Below are 14421 nucleotides of genomic sequence, written 5' to 3'. Positions count from 1 at the left end.
AAATATTCTCCTGGATAGATCACATGCTGGGCAATAAAAAAGCCTTGATAAATTTAAGAAAATTGAAATTGTATCGAGCATCTTTTCCAACCACAACACTTTGAGACTAGAAATCAACCACAAGAAAAAAACTCCAAAAAAAAAAAAAAAAAAAAAAGATAAAGCACGTGGAGGCTAAACAATGTGCTACCACACAACCAATGGATCACTGAAGAAATCAAAGGAGAAATAAAAAAATGCCCAGAGACAAATGAAAATGAAAACATGATGATCCAAAACCTATGAGACGCAGCAAAAGGAATTCTAAGACGAAAGTTTATAGCAATAAAATTGTACCTCAGGAAACAAGAAAAATCTTCAATAACCTAACCTTGCACATAAAGCAACTGGAGAAAGAAAAACAAACAAAACCCAAAGTTAGTAAAAGGACAGAAATCATAAAGACCAGAGCAGAAATAAATGAAATAGAAATGAAGAAAAGAATAGAAAAGATCAATGAAACTAAAAGCTGGTTCTTTGAAAAGATAAACAAAATTGATAAAGCTTTAGCCAAACCCATCAAGAAAAAGAGGGAGAGGGCTCAAATCAATAAAATCAGAAATGAAAAAGGAGAAGTTACAGTGGACACCACAGAAATACAAAGGATCATAAGAGACTAGTACCAGCAACTATATGCTAATAAAATGGACAACCTCGGAGAAATGGACAAATTATTAGAAAGGTAAATCTCCCAAGACTGAACCAGGAAGAAATAGAAAATATGAACAGACCAATCACAAGTTCTGAAATTGCAACTGTGATTTAAAAACTTCCAACAAACAAAAGTCCAGGAACGATGGCTTCAGAGATGAATTCTATCAAACATTTAGAGAAGAGTTAACACCTATCCTTCTGAAACTATTCCAAAAAATCTCAGAGGAAAGAACACTCCCAAACTCATTCTATGAGTCCACCATCACCCTGATACCAAAACCAGACAAAGTTACCACAAGAAAAGACAATTACAGGCCAATATCACTGATGAACATACATGCGAAAATCCTCAACAAAATACTAGCAAAGTGAATCCAACAATACATTAAAAGGGTCATACACCATGATCAAGTGGGATTTATTCCAGGGATGCAAGGATTTTTCAATATCTGAAAATTGAACATTGTGATACACCACATTAACAAACTGAAGAATAAAATCCATATGATCATCTCAGTAGATGCAGAAAAAGCTTTTGACAAAGTTCAACACCCATTTATGATAAAAACTCTCCAGAAAGGGGCATAGAGGGAAACTACCTCAACATAATAAAGGCCATATATGACAAGCCCACAGCTAACATCGTACCTAAAGACAAAAAGCTGAAAGCATTTCCTCTAAGATCAGGAACAAGACAAGGATGTCCACTCTCTCCACTCTTATTCAACATAGTTTTGGAAGTCCTAGCTAAAAATAAACTCAAAACAGATTAAAGGCCTAAATGTAAGGTTGGATACTATAAAACTGTTAGAGGAAAACGTAGGCAGAACCAACTTTGACATAAATCACCACAGTATCTTTTTCGATCCACCTCCTAGAGTAATGGGAAAAAAACCCCAAAATAAACAAATGAGAATTAATTAAACTCAAATGCTTTTTTTGCACACCAAAGGAAACCATAAATAAAATGATAAGATGACCCACAGAATGGGAGAAAATATTTGCAAACAGTGCAACTGACAATGGATTAATCTCCAAAATTTACAAACAGCTCATGCGGCTCAATATCAAAAAATTAAACAAACCAATCAAAAAATGGACAGAAGACCTAAATAGACATTTCTCCACAGAAGGCATAAAGATGGCCAAGAGGCACATGAAAAGATGCTCAACATCACTAATTATTAGAGAAATGCAAATCAAAACTACAGTGAGATATCACCTCACACAAGTCAGAATGGCCATCATCAAAAAGTCTACAAACAATAACTTCTGGAGAGGGCGTGGAGAAAAGGGAACTCTCCTACACTGTTGGTGGGAATGTAAATTTGTTACAACCACTATGGAGAACAGTCTGAATGTTCCTTAAGAAACTAAAAATAGAGCTACCATATGACCCAGCAATCCCACTCCTGGGCATATATCCCAAGAAAAACATGGTCCGAAAGGATACATGCACCCCAATGTTCATTGCAGTGCTGTTTACAATAGCCAAGACATGGAAGCAACCTAAATATCCATTGAAAGATGAATGGATAAAGATGTGGTACATATATACAATGGAATATTACTCAGCCATTAAAAAGGAAGAAATAATGCCTTTTGCAGCAACATGGATGGACCTGGAGATTATCATACTAAGTGAAGTAAGTCAGACAGAGAACGATAAATATCATATGATGTCACTTATATGCAGAATTGAAAAAGAAAGATACCAATGAACTTATTTACAAAACAGAAACAGACTCACATACTTAGAAAACAAACTTATGGTTACCAAATGGGAAAGGTTGGGGGGAGAGAGAAAATAGGAGGTTGGGATTAACATATACACACTACTTATATAAAATAGATAATCAACCAGGACCTACTGTATAGCACAGGGAAATCTACTCAATACTCTGGAATAACCTATATGGGTAAAGAATCTGAAAAAGAATAGATATATGTATATGTATATGTGTAAGCTAATCACTTTATTGTACACCTGAAACTAACACAACATTGTAAATCAACTATACTGCAATACAAAATAAAAATTAAAAATAAAAATAGGGCTTCCCTGGTGGCGCAGTGGTTGAGAATCTGCCTGCCAATGCAGGGGACACGGGTTTGAGCCCTGGTCTGGGAAGATCCCACATGCTGCGGAGCAACTAGGCCCGTGAGCCACAACTGCTGAGCCTGCACATCTGGAGCTTGGGCTCCACAACAAGAGAGGCCGCGACAGTGAGAGGCCCGTGCACCGCGATGAAGAGTGGCCCCCGCTCGCCGCGACTAGAGAAAGCCCTCGCACAGAAACGAAGACTCAGCACAGCCAAAAATAAATTAATTAATTAATTAATTAATTAATTAATTTAAAAAATATGGCAACTTAATTAGAAAAGTAATTTGTTAAATTAAAAAATAAATAAATAAATAAATTTAAAAAAAATAAAAATAAGGGAATTCCCTGGTGGTCAAGTGATTAGGTATCTGTGCTTCCACTGCAGGGGTCACGGGTTTGATCCCTGGTTGGGTAACTAAGTTCCTGCATGCCATGTGGTGTGGCCAAAAGATAAAAATTAAAAAAATAAAAATAAAAATTACAATATGTTAGCTCTTCCTCTTAATTTTTGATCAATTTTAATAACTAGATAAATGACCACATTTTAAGTTAGGCTCATATAAACTTCCTAGAACTAGTAGAAGAGTTTTAAGGTTTGAGTTTTTTAGGCTGTTTGGTTTAAGAGAATGAGCATGACATTTGGAGTAAAATGTTGACCTCAGGTTATCACTTAATTTTATGTGATCTTGGCAAGTCACTTAACCTCCCTTTTGGCTCCACTTTTTTCCAATTCTACAATGGGTATAACACTTTGTGTGATTTTTGTGAAAATCAAAAGAATCATTTATAAAAATACTATGTAAACTGTAAAGTTTTGTGTTAGTTTTCCTACTAATATTGGGGTGGCCAAAAAGTTTGTTTGGGGTTTTCTGTGAGATTTACTTTTACTTTTTGTCCAACCCAGTATGTGGAAAGCATTCTCCTTGGCTTGGCTGGTAAGCCAGAAACTTACTGATGTCTTGGCTCCGTCCTGCAGGTACAATAATGTTAGGAAGCAAGGACGGCTACACAGCCCTCAGATACGTCATGTCATACTGCCTAGCTTTTAAAACTAGTCAGTGAACCTAAGTCTGAAATTAGCTCTCAGAAAGTTTTACTTTTTCAGGCTCAGAGGTCCTGTTTGATTTTTCTGTCTTTCCAGGAAATTCATGATTTTCATCTCACTAAGATAAAACACATGCGTCCTGGAATATTTGTAAACCAAGTAGGAACTGAGATAATTTTAGACCCAGAAATAAGAAACACTCCAAACAGAAATGGGATACACTATGGAATTCTGAGTACTAACTCACTCTTTCATGTTGAACATGGCTTCCCTTCTTCTTTCCTGGAATGCCATCTGAAGAGTCCCTTCGTGCCTCTGAACCAATTAGTGGAAGAAATCTTAGACTAGTGGGGCTTGGTACCTAGAAGCCATAAATGAGGAGTTAGACATACTTAAAATGATAACTTCTGTAATATGAATTCAAGGGTGGGGGATAGGGAGTGAGAAGATCCAACTGCTTTAAAATATACCCACCTTCCCAGGAGCCCACTATTAATTCTGATACTTTACCCTTAGCATCATCTGTAGTTTAAGTGTTTGATACCTGTAATAGGTATCAACATGTTCTTGGGAAAGAGAAGTAACATTTTAAGGAAAAATAGGTTAAGACTAAGTTGTAATATTTTGTCTTTGTTTTATTATTCTTGGTTAATTAATTCTTTAATTTAACAGCAGTTATCTGGGTTGGAGACTTGAAGGATGAATAGGGATTTGGAGGGAAACAAGTGGTGGATGAGTTATGGGCAGAGGGGCAGCACAGGCAAAGTCACAAAAGAGGAAAGAACAGTGATGCTTAAGGAATGGTAAGTAATTTAGCATAGCTGGAGTATAGGGTACATGGGAGAATGTGGTGGAAAGTGGGGTTATACAGTTCAGGCAGAGATCAGATCATGAGAGGTTTGTATGCCAGGCTAAAGGCATTTGGATTTTATCCTGTAGGTGATGAAGAGCCAGGGTAAAGTTTGAAATAGTTTTATGTAGTACTGTTTAGTGTGGAATGACAGAGACAAGTGGTCAAGGCCATTGACACACAGAACTGAAGACTTCTCTGGGATCGGACACCACATGTTTATGGAAGCATCATTCTGCTTGGTTGTGTGATTTTCTCCAACCTTGCTTTTTAGCCCAGGGTCAGGGATGAGATGTCAGATTCCCTATTGTTCTGTAACCACTCTAGTCCTAGATACCTCCAACTCACCCTATATATAGGCAGAGAACCAAAAACAATCCCTGCCTCTCTGTTTTCAGTCATGAAACCTTCCAAGGTATGTCTTCGAATCTGCAAAGCAGAGGAGTGAATGTTTAATGAAAAGGGCACATTACATAAGTGACAAAATTCCTGGATTCAAATTCTGACTGCCACTTACTAGCTGCATGATCTTAAGCAAATTCTTTCCCTGTTGATGAGCTATGAGGATCAAATGCACATAGTGATGTGCTACTTAAATGTGAGAGTTAGTACTATTGTTTTATTATTACTGATAACAATATGTCAAAAAGAAATTAACAGAAAAGAAGTGAATTGATAAATATTACACAATTGAGAATGAAAAGGAATGGGCAAAACAAAATTGCTGGTAGAAATCAGAGATTCCTTAGTAAAAGGTCTTTTACCTCAAGCATTAACCCTTTGTTATTTTACCAACAAACTCAGAAGACAAAGGTGTGGTAAGAAGAGGGCATTCAGTTGTTTCAAGAACTTTAAAACCTTTCTAAAGATTTCCCCAAATTTATTTAATATTTCAGTTAAATTACTTAAAAATTTATCTCTTCAAATTGGAAGAAAATGTTAAAAGTGATGAATACCAATCTTTATTTTTAGGTTGTGCTATTCAACAAAATTGAGGAATTTTTATAAGCTATACATGTATCTTTGCCCATAAAGAGCTTATGATTTATTGGTGGAGGTGAGAAGTAAGAGTAAGTATACCAATAATTCTAGTTCAGTGTAGAACATGGCAAGTGAACATGTTATGAGACACAAAGCACGGAGAGATTGAGGAAAGTGGAATTAACATTTATTGAGTACCTACGATGTACCTCATATATATTTTCTCATTTAATCCTCACAAGAACTCTTTGAGGGATTAGATTATTAATTAGAGAAAATAACATCTAAGATTAAACCTAAGTCTGTTACGTTCCACAGCCAGTCCCTTTCCTGCCTGTCACCCTGTCCTCTGGGAGAAACTGAGTTCTGTTTGGACAGAAAGCTAGGGTTTATAAAAATTGTTTCATTTGGAAAGTGCTAAATATTTATTAAACATGAAGTTGATGCTGTGAAAGAATAATGACATAATGAACACTGCTCTGTTTTACAAATTGGAACAATACCCTCAACTTTGAGGTTTTCAGTGTGCCATTCGCAGTCCTTTTCATCTGCTCTCAAACATAATGACAATCTGAATGTTATATTCTTAATTCTCTTGCTTTTATTTATACAATTTTACCTTTTATGCTTTTTGCCAAAACAATATTTTATTTAGTTTTGCCTCTCCTCTATTTTTATCTAAATAAAATCGCTATGTATATATTCTTATGCAAAACTTTTCTCATTCAATAGTATGTCTCAAACATTCATTCGTGTAGGTGAATGTTATTCTAGTTCATTTAGTTTTACTGTGCCATAGTATTTCAATTTATAAATATGCCATAATTTAGTTACCAGTTATACTGTTGATGAGCATTTAGGCTGCTTTCAGGTTTTTGCTGTTACAAACAATACTGCTCTGAGCTGTCTTGTTCCTGCCTCCCAAACACTTGCTCAAGAATTTCTACTCGGTAGAGTATGCCTATTTTCAACTTTACTAGATAATGCCTGTCACATAATTTTCCAAAGTGATTCTAGCAGTTTACACTATTTCCGATAGCAGATTATTGTTCTGATTGTTCCAGATGCACACCGATTGTCAGACTTTTTGATATTTGCCAAGCTGGTGGCTGTAAAATGCTATCTTATAATATTGATGTGCATTTCCATGATTACTAATGAGGCTAAGCATCTTTTCATGTATTTATTGGTAATTTTTTTTTTCCTTTTGTGAAGCATCTATTCAAGTATTTGACCATTTTTTAAATTGGACTACCTTTTCTACTTACTGATTTTTTCCTATTCTGGATACTAATACTTTGTCAGTTAAAAGTAGGATGGACTTTGACAGAGAGAGATCATGGATATGGCAAGGGTAGACCAGGTGGACTATAGGGACAGAATACTGAGAGAAATGTTCAGGAAAACAACAATTAGTCTGATTTTCAGAGGGTTGGGCAACTGTAGGTTAGAAATGGGAGATAAGTTTGCTTTGTATTGTTGAAAATCTTGAGGAAATCCATTTTAATTAATTAATGCCAGACCTTAGCCTAAAGACTCATGCTCTATCCGTTTTTTAGAAATTTTAGAAATTGAAATAGAATAAATAACAGTGTACATTTCTCTCCTGTTTCTGCACTGAAGAAAAGTGTGTCTATCTGTGATAGGCAGAATAATGGCAAGCAAAGATATTCACACCCTACTCCTCTCACCCCGAATCTGTGAATATATTGCCTCACTTGGCGAAAGAGACTTTGCAGATGTGGCTAAGGTTAAGAACCTTGTTATGGATTATCCAAGTGGGCCCAATCTAGTCACAGGAATTTTTAAAAGCAGAGAACATTTCCCACTGGTCAGAGAGATATGTGACCACAGAAGAATGGGCAGAGAGTTGCAACATTTCTGGCTTTGAAGATGAAGGAAGGGGACCACAAACTAAGGAGTATGAGATTCTCCCCTAGCGCCTCCAGAAAGGAACACAGCTCTGGCAACACCAGTAAAACCTGAGTCAGACTTTTGACCTACAGAACTGTCAAATAACTAATTTGTATTGTTTAAGCCACCAAGTTTGCAGGGATATGTAACAGCAGCGATAGAAAACTAATACACCGGGCATATCTAAATTCAAAAAAACAAAAGCAAAGGTTTTTGTTTGTTTGTTTGTTTGTTTTTTAAGGTTACCTTGGGAGAAGAAAGAGACTTGAAAAACTTAAAATCATGTTCCACTTCGAAGGCTTTAGGAGGTGTACGTTTGAAGAGCAAAGACATTGAGCTCATTTTTTTCCATCTGCATATAAAGATACACATACACACACACACACAAAAACAGTTAAGGATATGCCCACGCCTTTTATTTTCTGCCTAATCAGCAAGTATCCATCATGTACTTCTTTGTCTGGGCCTCCAAATTCTCTGGCTCCCATGGCACCAGTCCTAACGATGTGACCTTTGCACTTAACTCTTATTCCACTTGGCTTCCCAGATTTCCTTCCAAAGAAACCACAGAGATGTCTACTAAACCTGAACATTCCATGTAGTTAAATTCATTAATAGCCATTGGGGGGAAAAAAACTGTATAGTAAGGATGAGGAAATCTCTGGTATAAAACCAATGTTTGATTTTTTGTGTGACTCAGGTCAGCTCCCACTATAGTTAACACTTACTTATGCATATATTTTAAAAGTTATAACCAAGTATTAAAACATTTTTTAAAGATAATAAGTAGTATGTTCTAAAATGCAGTATTTGTACAGAAGAAGGCCTGATTTGCTACACACAAGACATAATTATTTACTTATAACAAAATGTGAACACATATCCTACTTTAAGCTATCCCAAATATATCATATCGTTTCAAACTTCTGTATCTATCATTTATATCTTTTGCGTCTGCTTGTAATGTTCTCCACTAGTCATTCTTTATTTGTTCCACAATATCTTTTGAGTGCCTACTTTGTGCTAAGTACTGAACTAAGAACTGGGTATATAAAGATGTGTAAAACATGGTTCTTGTGGTCAAGGAACTCAGAGAATAATGAAGAAATGCATATTAACAAATTAGAATATAGTGTTTTCAGTACTAAGATACATGGATGCTCAAGGCTCAGCAATTACCCGAGGAGATTGATCAACTTTGCTTGGTGCACTTTATCGTATCCTGATGAGTCTTGGCTCTACTATACCACCTCTTACATTTTAGCCAGACTTCTTCCCCAGTGCTCCTTACTGCCCAGCTAAGGCAAACCTTGAACACTGCAATGGGATTTTGGCAGTCATTTGGAAACCTTGTTAATTGTTCCCAAACTGTTCCTGTTTTGAACCACATTCTGTGTGATTTGTGACTCTTAGCTTCAATTCCTATTTACAGCCATTCTACCAACTTTTGGACTAGATGATGGCATTGTGTCTCCCCAGCTTTGACCCACTTAGGATTTGCCTAAAAGACCTTATCTTAGACAGTCCTCTATGATTCTTCCCACTTTGGACTCATCTTGTCTGCTATTCCAGTTCTGGTCTGCTGGATATTACCAGTCTAGGCAGTCTGGTCCTGTGAGGACTAGAAATTTAGACATCTATAATCTAGGGCTGAGCTTTGCTGATGTTGAAAGCTCAAATGAACACCAATCTCTTCCATTATAACAAAGATTCAGCCATGGTCAAAACCAGGACTGAGCTTTGCAAAAGCATAAAACAACTTTTGACCAATATTTTATTCTTTACTGGAGGACTATCCTCCCCCCACCATGCCTTTAAGCATGCTCAAGTCTCCCCCACAAACAGTCAAACTCATGAAACAAACTAATCTTCATCCTTACAACTATTTGACTTCCTTGCAAAGTAATCTATACTGTCATCACCTCACGTCTCCTATTTATTTCTTAACCAAGATGATGTGATTTTTACCCATCACTCTTTGAAATTTCACTCTCTAGAATCATCAGTGACATTTCAGCTGACAGACATACCAAAACCAGTGTTTACTTTTTTCTTGTCCTATGTGACTTCACTGCCACGTTCTACAAACGTGTCCTCTCTACCACTTTTCTTATTCTCTCCTCCCTTGATTTCCATCACACCACTTGTTTATGACTTTCAACATATTGGCTACTCCTTCTTAATGTTTTTCACTGTTTTTTCTTACTTGGCCTGCTCTTTACAGGCTATTTCTTGATTTCTTCCTCAGTTTTCTGTTTTTTTTTTCTCTCACTCTATACACAAGACATAAGTGACTTTTCCACATTGAAAATACTACTATGCTGATGACACCAAAATCTTTACCTATAAGTCTGACCTCTTTTGGGAGCTCCAGACAGATCTCACTGCTCATTAAATATATCCACTTGGAAGTCCCACAAACATCTCAGACTTAAACCTGTCCAAAACCAAACTTACCATCTTTTTCTTCAGACCTGCTCTTCCCCTTAGGTATTCTGTCACAGTGATTTCTGTAAAGTTAAAAATCCTTATGTTGGCCCATAAAAGTCTTACTGTGCTTTGGCCCCTATAGACTTTTCTCAATTTATTTCCTACTATATCCTCCCTAATTACTCCCTGGACTCCAAGCCTTGAAAGACTAACATAGTCTTTCACTGTTTAGTGCCTTTGCTTAAGCAATTGCCTCTTTGGTCTTTGTTCAATTAAATCTTATGTGTCACAGTATCATATAGTTTAATTTCATCTTCTCATCTAAAGGAAACCAAATGCTCTTACCTTTGCCGGTCAAATACCAGAGGATATTCATATTTTTGCTTCTTCTCTGTGAACTTGCTTTCTTCTTTTATTTCTATGGGATATTCATTAACATCACAAGGCAAAATAAAATCACTTGTCTGTGATATTTCAAAGATTCTTCGCTGTCCAAAATATCCGCAGTAATGACCATTGAGAGCATGCCAGAGCCTGGGGAAAGGCAAAGGTAGGGAGAAGAAAGTAACTGGAATTCAGTAGAAGTTATTCTGTTTATTAGATCATTTATGTAGATTTTCACTGGCCTAACAGGTATTTTAAACTTGGGTCCAGGATTCTTCCTATTAAATATATGGAACTAATCATAAACATTTTTACCAGTTAGAATTCTAATCTACAACAATTTTGGAAATGTCAATTTAAATCTATACTTATGATAATCATTTATTAAACCCAGAAGACAAGAAATAGATTTTTCCCAAAATAACAACACTTGTTCAAACTAATCATGTTGACTTGTCAGTTGAATTAAGCTGTAGAATGGGCCATATCTCAGCTGTCTACTTTCTGTATCAGCATCAATAGAACTTATGAGAGGAGATAGCTACTAATGGTTTCACTCTTACCAAAGTCATCTCAACCTCCATCTACATTTCCTACTATTGTGGAAACACCATACTATTTTTTACAACTGAATTCTGCAATAAGGTGGCAAAAGAAGTGGTTCTTTATACATATGCATTATGTCACTCCAAGAAGTCCTTCTAAATAGCCCACATGGTTTAAAGTCATACAGAATGTCATTAGCAGAAGTATGTGCTAATACATAAATAAGACAAATAAATTATTGTTTGGCAGATCTTCTGTTTCTGTCTTGATTTCAAGCTTAAAATTACATATGATGAAAACAATCATAATGTGCCTGCCTCAATGACCCAGAAGAAAAATAATAATCTAAATTAATTAGATTTAGAGGAGAATAATCTAAATGAATTAAGAGTAGATTCCACAAAGTACAAGTGTTATCCCAGATCAAAGAGGTAGGCACTGAGGAGTAGGTAGAACAGAAGTATCCAGTCAGGAAACCTCACACCTGACAGTGTCCTGAGAATGTACCATTCCTTCCATATTTCAATTCCCCAATGCTACATAGTTGTTTTCATGGACTTACCAGAGCCTTGACCAAAGTGAAATGGACTAGCCCTTTCAACACAGAAGTTAGTGGGGTAAGGGACTAACTTCAGGACAACTCTAAATTCATTCTGCTGGAGGCAAGGACTGAAGTAATGTTTGGTGTCCTTGTTTTGTGGTGTTTCCTACTCCATGTGAAACTCTCCCAAGTGACTGATCCTATCTCTCAGTCTGAATTTCTGAGCCTCAGATATGGATCCTTAGCCCCTTCTATCCTCTGTCCTCTGTCTTTTATTATGCTTTTTCCTATTGTAAAATCAACCTTTTTGACAAACAAGATTTAGAGTGTTAAAACTGCCTACTCCTTTAGAAAGTGGTAGCTAGTATTAGCAGAAGGACTTATTTATGAAGAGAACTGTATCCTGAGATAGCTATTAATAGAGCTAGGTTTTTTGAACTGAGTATTTAGGTATAGCTTCACTTGAAGGAATTGTAAGAGTGATTTCTCCATGCCAAGGATAACTGGGTTGAGCAGGAAATGCTTATAACAACAGAAGTGTGCACACATGTAACATGGGGAGTGTGTGTGTGCGTGTTTGCGCATTACAGTGCCCAAGTAACACTTCTGATGACAGGTAGCTGAAAATAAGCTGGAGCAGAGACTCAAGGGACAGAGTTGTGGAAAACATGTATAATAATTGCATGTAATTTTCATGTCAATTCATTTTTTCGATGAATAAAACAACAGATCTCCTCTTTGACTGAGCAAGCAGTTCTGTTTGCCCTCAAATAAGACCTTACCCCAAAGATTCACCTTGAACTCAACATTTCTAAGTTTTTCATCTTTCCACATTGCAAATATTTTCCTTTTTTATTTTAGTGTCTCCTCTCTCAATGAATGGCATTATTCAATATTCACCTAGTTTTATAATGCCAGGAGTCATTCTTGACATCTATCTCTTACCTTCTCTGTCAGTTAAAGTTCACATCTTCTGGATTTTACCTCCTAGATAGTTCTCAAATCCAAAATATTTATTCCCAGCACTGTTATGACTCCCCTAGTTCATGCCACTATATTCACCACAGACACCTAACTAGTCTCTTTGTTCTCACTTCTGCTGCTCCAAAATCCATTCTCCACACATTATTATTTTTTAAATGTAACTCAAATTATGTTAGTCACCCACTTAAAATCCTTTGGTGGCTATTTATTTCAAGGTGAAGATCCAAACCCTGAACAATGTCTGCTACATGCTACATGGACTTGTCCCTGTCTAAATCACCAGCCTCAAGCTCATACAGCTAGCTAAAGTCTTTTGAATTTCAGACCAGAGTCATTCATGCAACATAAAATATTTCTTCCTTTTCATCTTCATTATGTTTAAACTCTCTAAAACACTTTGAAGCCTCTTTATCTCTCTTGGTCTTACGTAACTTTATGCCCTTAAAAGGACAATTCATCATCATGAATTTTTAAATGTAATTTAAAAAAAATTTTTATTTTATACTGATGTATAGTTGATTAACAATGTTGTGTTGGTTTCAGGTGTACAATAGAGTGATTCAGTTATACATATACATGCATCTATTCTTTTTCAAATTATTTTTCCATTTAGGTTATTACAGAGTATTGGGCAGAGCTCCCTGTGCTATGCACTAGGTCCTTGTTGGTTATCTGTTTTGAATATAGCAGTGTGTACATGTCAATCGCAAATCCCCAATCTATCCCTCCCCTCTCCCCTCCTCCTTGGTAACCAGAGGTTTATTCTCTAAGTCTCTGAGTCTGTTTCTGTTTTGTAAATAAGTTCATTGGTATCTTTTTTTGTTTGTTTTTTAGATTCTGCATGTAAGCAATATCATATGATATTTTTCTCTGACTTACTTCACTTAGTATGATAATCTCCAGGTCCATCCATGTTGCTGCAAAAGGCATTATTTCTTTCTTTTTAATGGCTGAGTAATATTCCATTGTATATATGTACCACATCTTCTTTATCCATTCATCTGTCAATGGATATTTAGGTTGCTTCCATGTCTTGGCTATTGTAAACAGTGCTGCAATGAACACTGGTGCATGTGTCCTTTCAGACCACGTTTTTTCTCGGGATATATGCCCAGGAGCGGGATTGCTGGGTCATATGGTAACTCAATTTTTAGTTTCTTCAGTAACCTCCTTACTGTTCTCCATAGTGGCTGTACCAATTTACATTCCCACCAACAGTGTAGGAGGGTTCCCTTTTCCCCTCTCCAGCATTTGTTATTTGTAAACTTTTTGATGATGGCCATTCTGACTGGGGTGAGGTGATATCTTATTGCAGTTTTGATTTGCATTTCTCTAATAATTAGTGATGCTGAGCATCTTTTCATGTGCCTCTTGGCCATCTGTATGTCTTCTGTGGAGAAATGTCTATTTAGATCTTCTGCCCATTTTTTGATTGGTTTAATTTTTTTGATATTGAGCCACATGAGCTGTTTACAAATTTTGGAGATTAATCTGTTGTCGGCCACGTTGTTTACAAATATTTTCTCCCATTCTGTGGGTCATCTTATCATTTTGTTTATGTCTTCCTTTGGTGTGCAAAGCTTTTGAGTTTAATTAAGTCCCCCTTATTTATGTTTTTTTCCATTACTCCAGGGGACAGATTGAAAAAGATATTGCTCTGATTTATGTCAAAGAGTGTTCTGCCTATATTTTCCTCTGAGAGTTTTATAGTATCCGGTCTTACATTTAGCTGTTTAATCCATTTGGGGTTTATTTTTGTGTATGGTGTTAAAGTTCTAATTTTTCACATGTAGCTGTCCAGTTTTCCCAGAACCATGTATTGAAGAGACTGTCTTTTCTCCATTGTATATTCTTGCCTCCTTTTTCATAGGTTAATAGACCATAGGTGCATGGGTTTAGTTCTGGGCTTTCTATCCTGTTACATTGATCTATATTTCTGTTTTTGTGCC

The 14421-nt window shown here is 36.3% G+C and overlaps 1 protein-coding gene and 1 long non-coding RNA gene across 2 annotated transcripts in view; one reads left to right on the top strand and one right to left on the bottom strand.

Moving 5' to 3' along the window:
* WDR64 (WD repeat domain 64) overlaps nt 1-14421 on the bottom strand; it is a 152668-nt gene that overhangs the window by 4132 nt on the left and 134115 nt on the right. The window contains exons 24-27 of the mRNA XM_059940747.1: nt 10363-10551; nt 7834-7939; nt 5041-5121; nt 4090-4203 (exon numbers count right to left, since the gene is read on the bottom strand). Of these exons, the coding sequence (XP_059796730.1) occupies nt 4090-4203; nt 5041-5121; nt 7834-7939; nt 10363-10551 (490 nt within the window). The remainder of the gene's footprint in view (nt 1-4089; nt 4204-5040; nt 5122-7833; nt 7940-10362; nt 10552-14421) is intronic.
* Nucleotides 1-14421, top strand: part of LOC132375630 (uncharacterized) — an 83124-nt gene that overhangs the window by 45778 nt on the left and 22925 nt on the right. The window lies entirely within an intron of this gene.

This window comes from Balaenoptera ricei, chromosome 1 (assembly GCF_028023285.1).
Source record: "Balaenoptera ricei isolate mBalRic1 chromosome 1, mBalRic1.hap2, whole genome shotgun sequence".
Taxonomy (NCBI): domain Eukaryota; kingdom Metazoa; phylum Chordata; class Mammalia; order Artiodactyla; family Balaenopteridae; genus Balaenoptera; species Balaenoptera ricei.
Note: the sequence above shows the minus strand (reverse complement) of the source record. Positions and strands in the feature narration are given on the sequence as shown.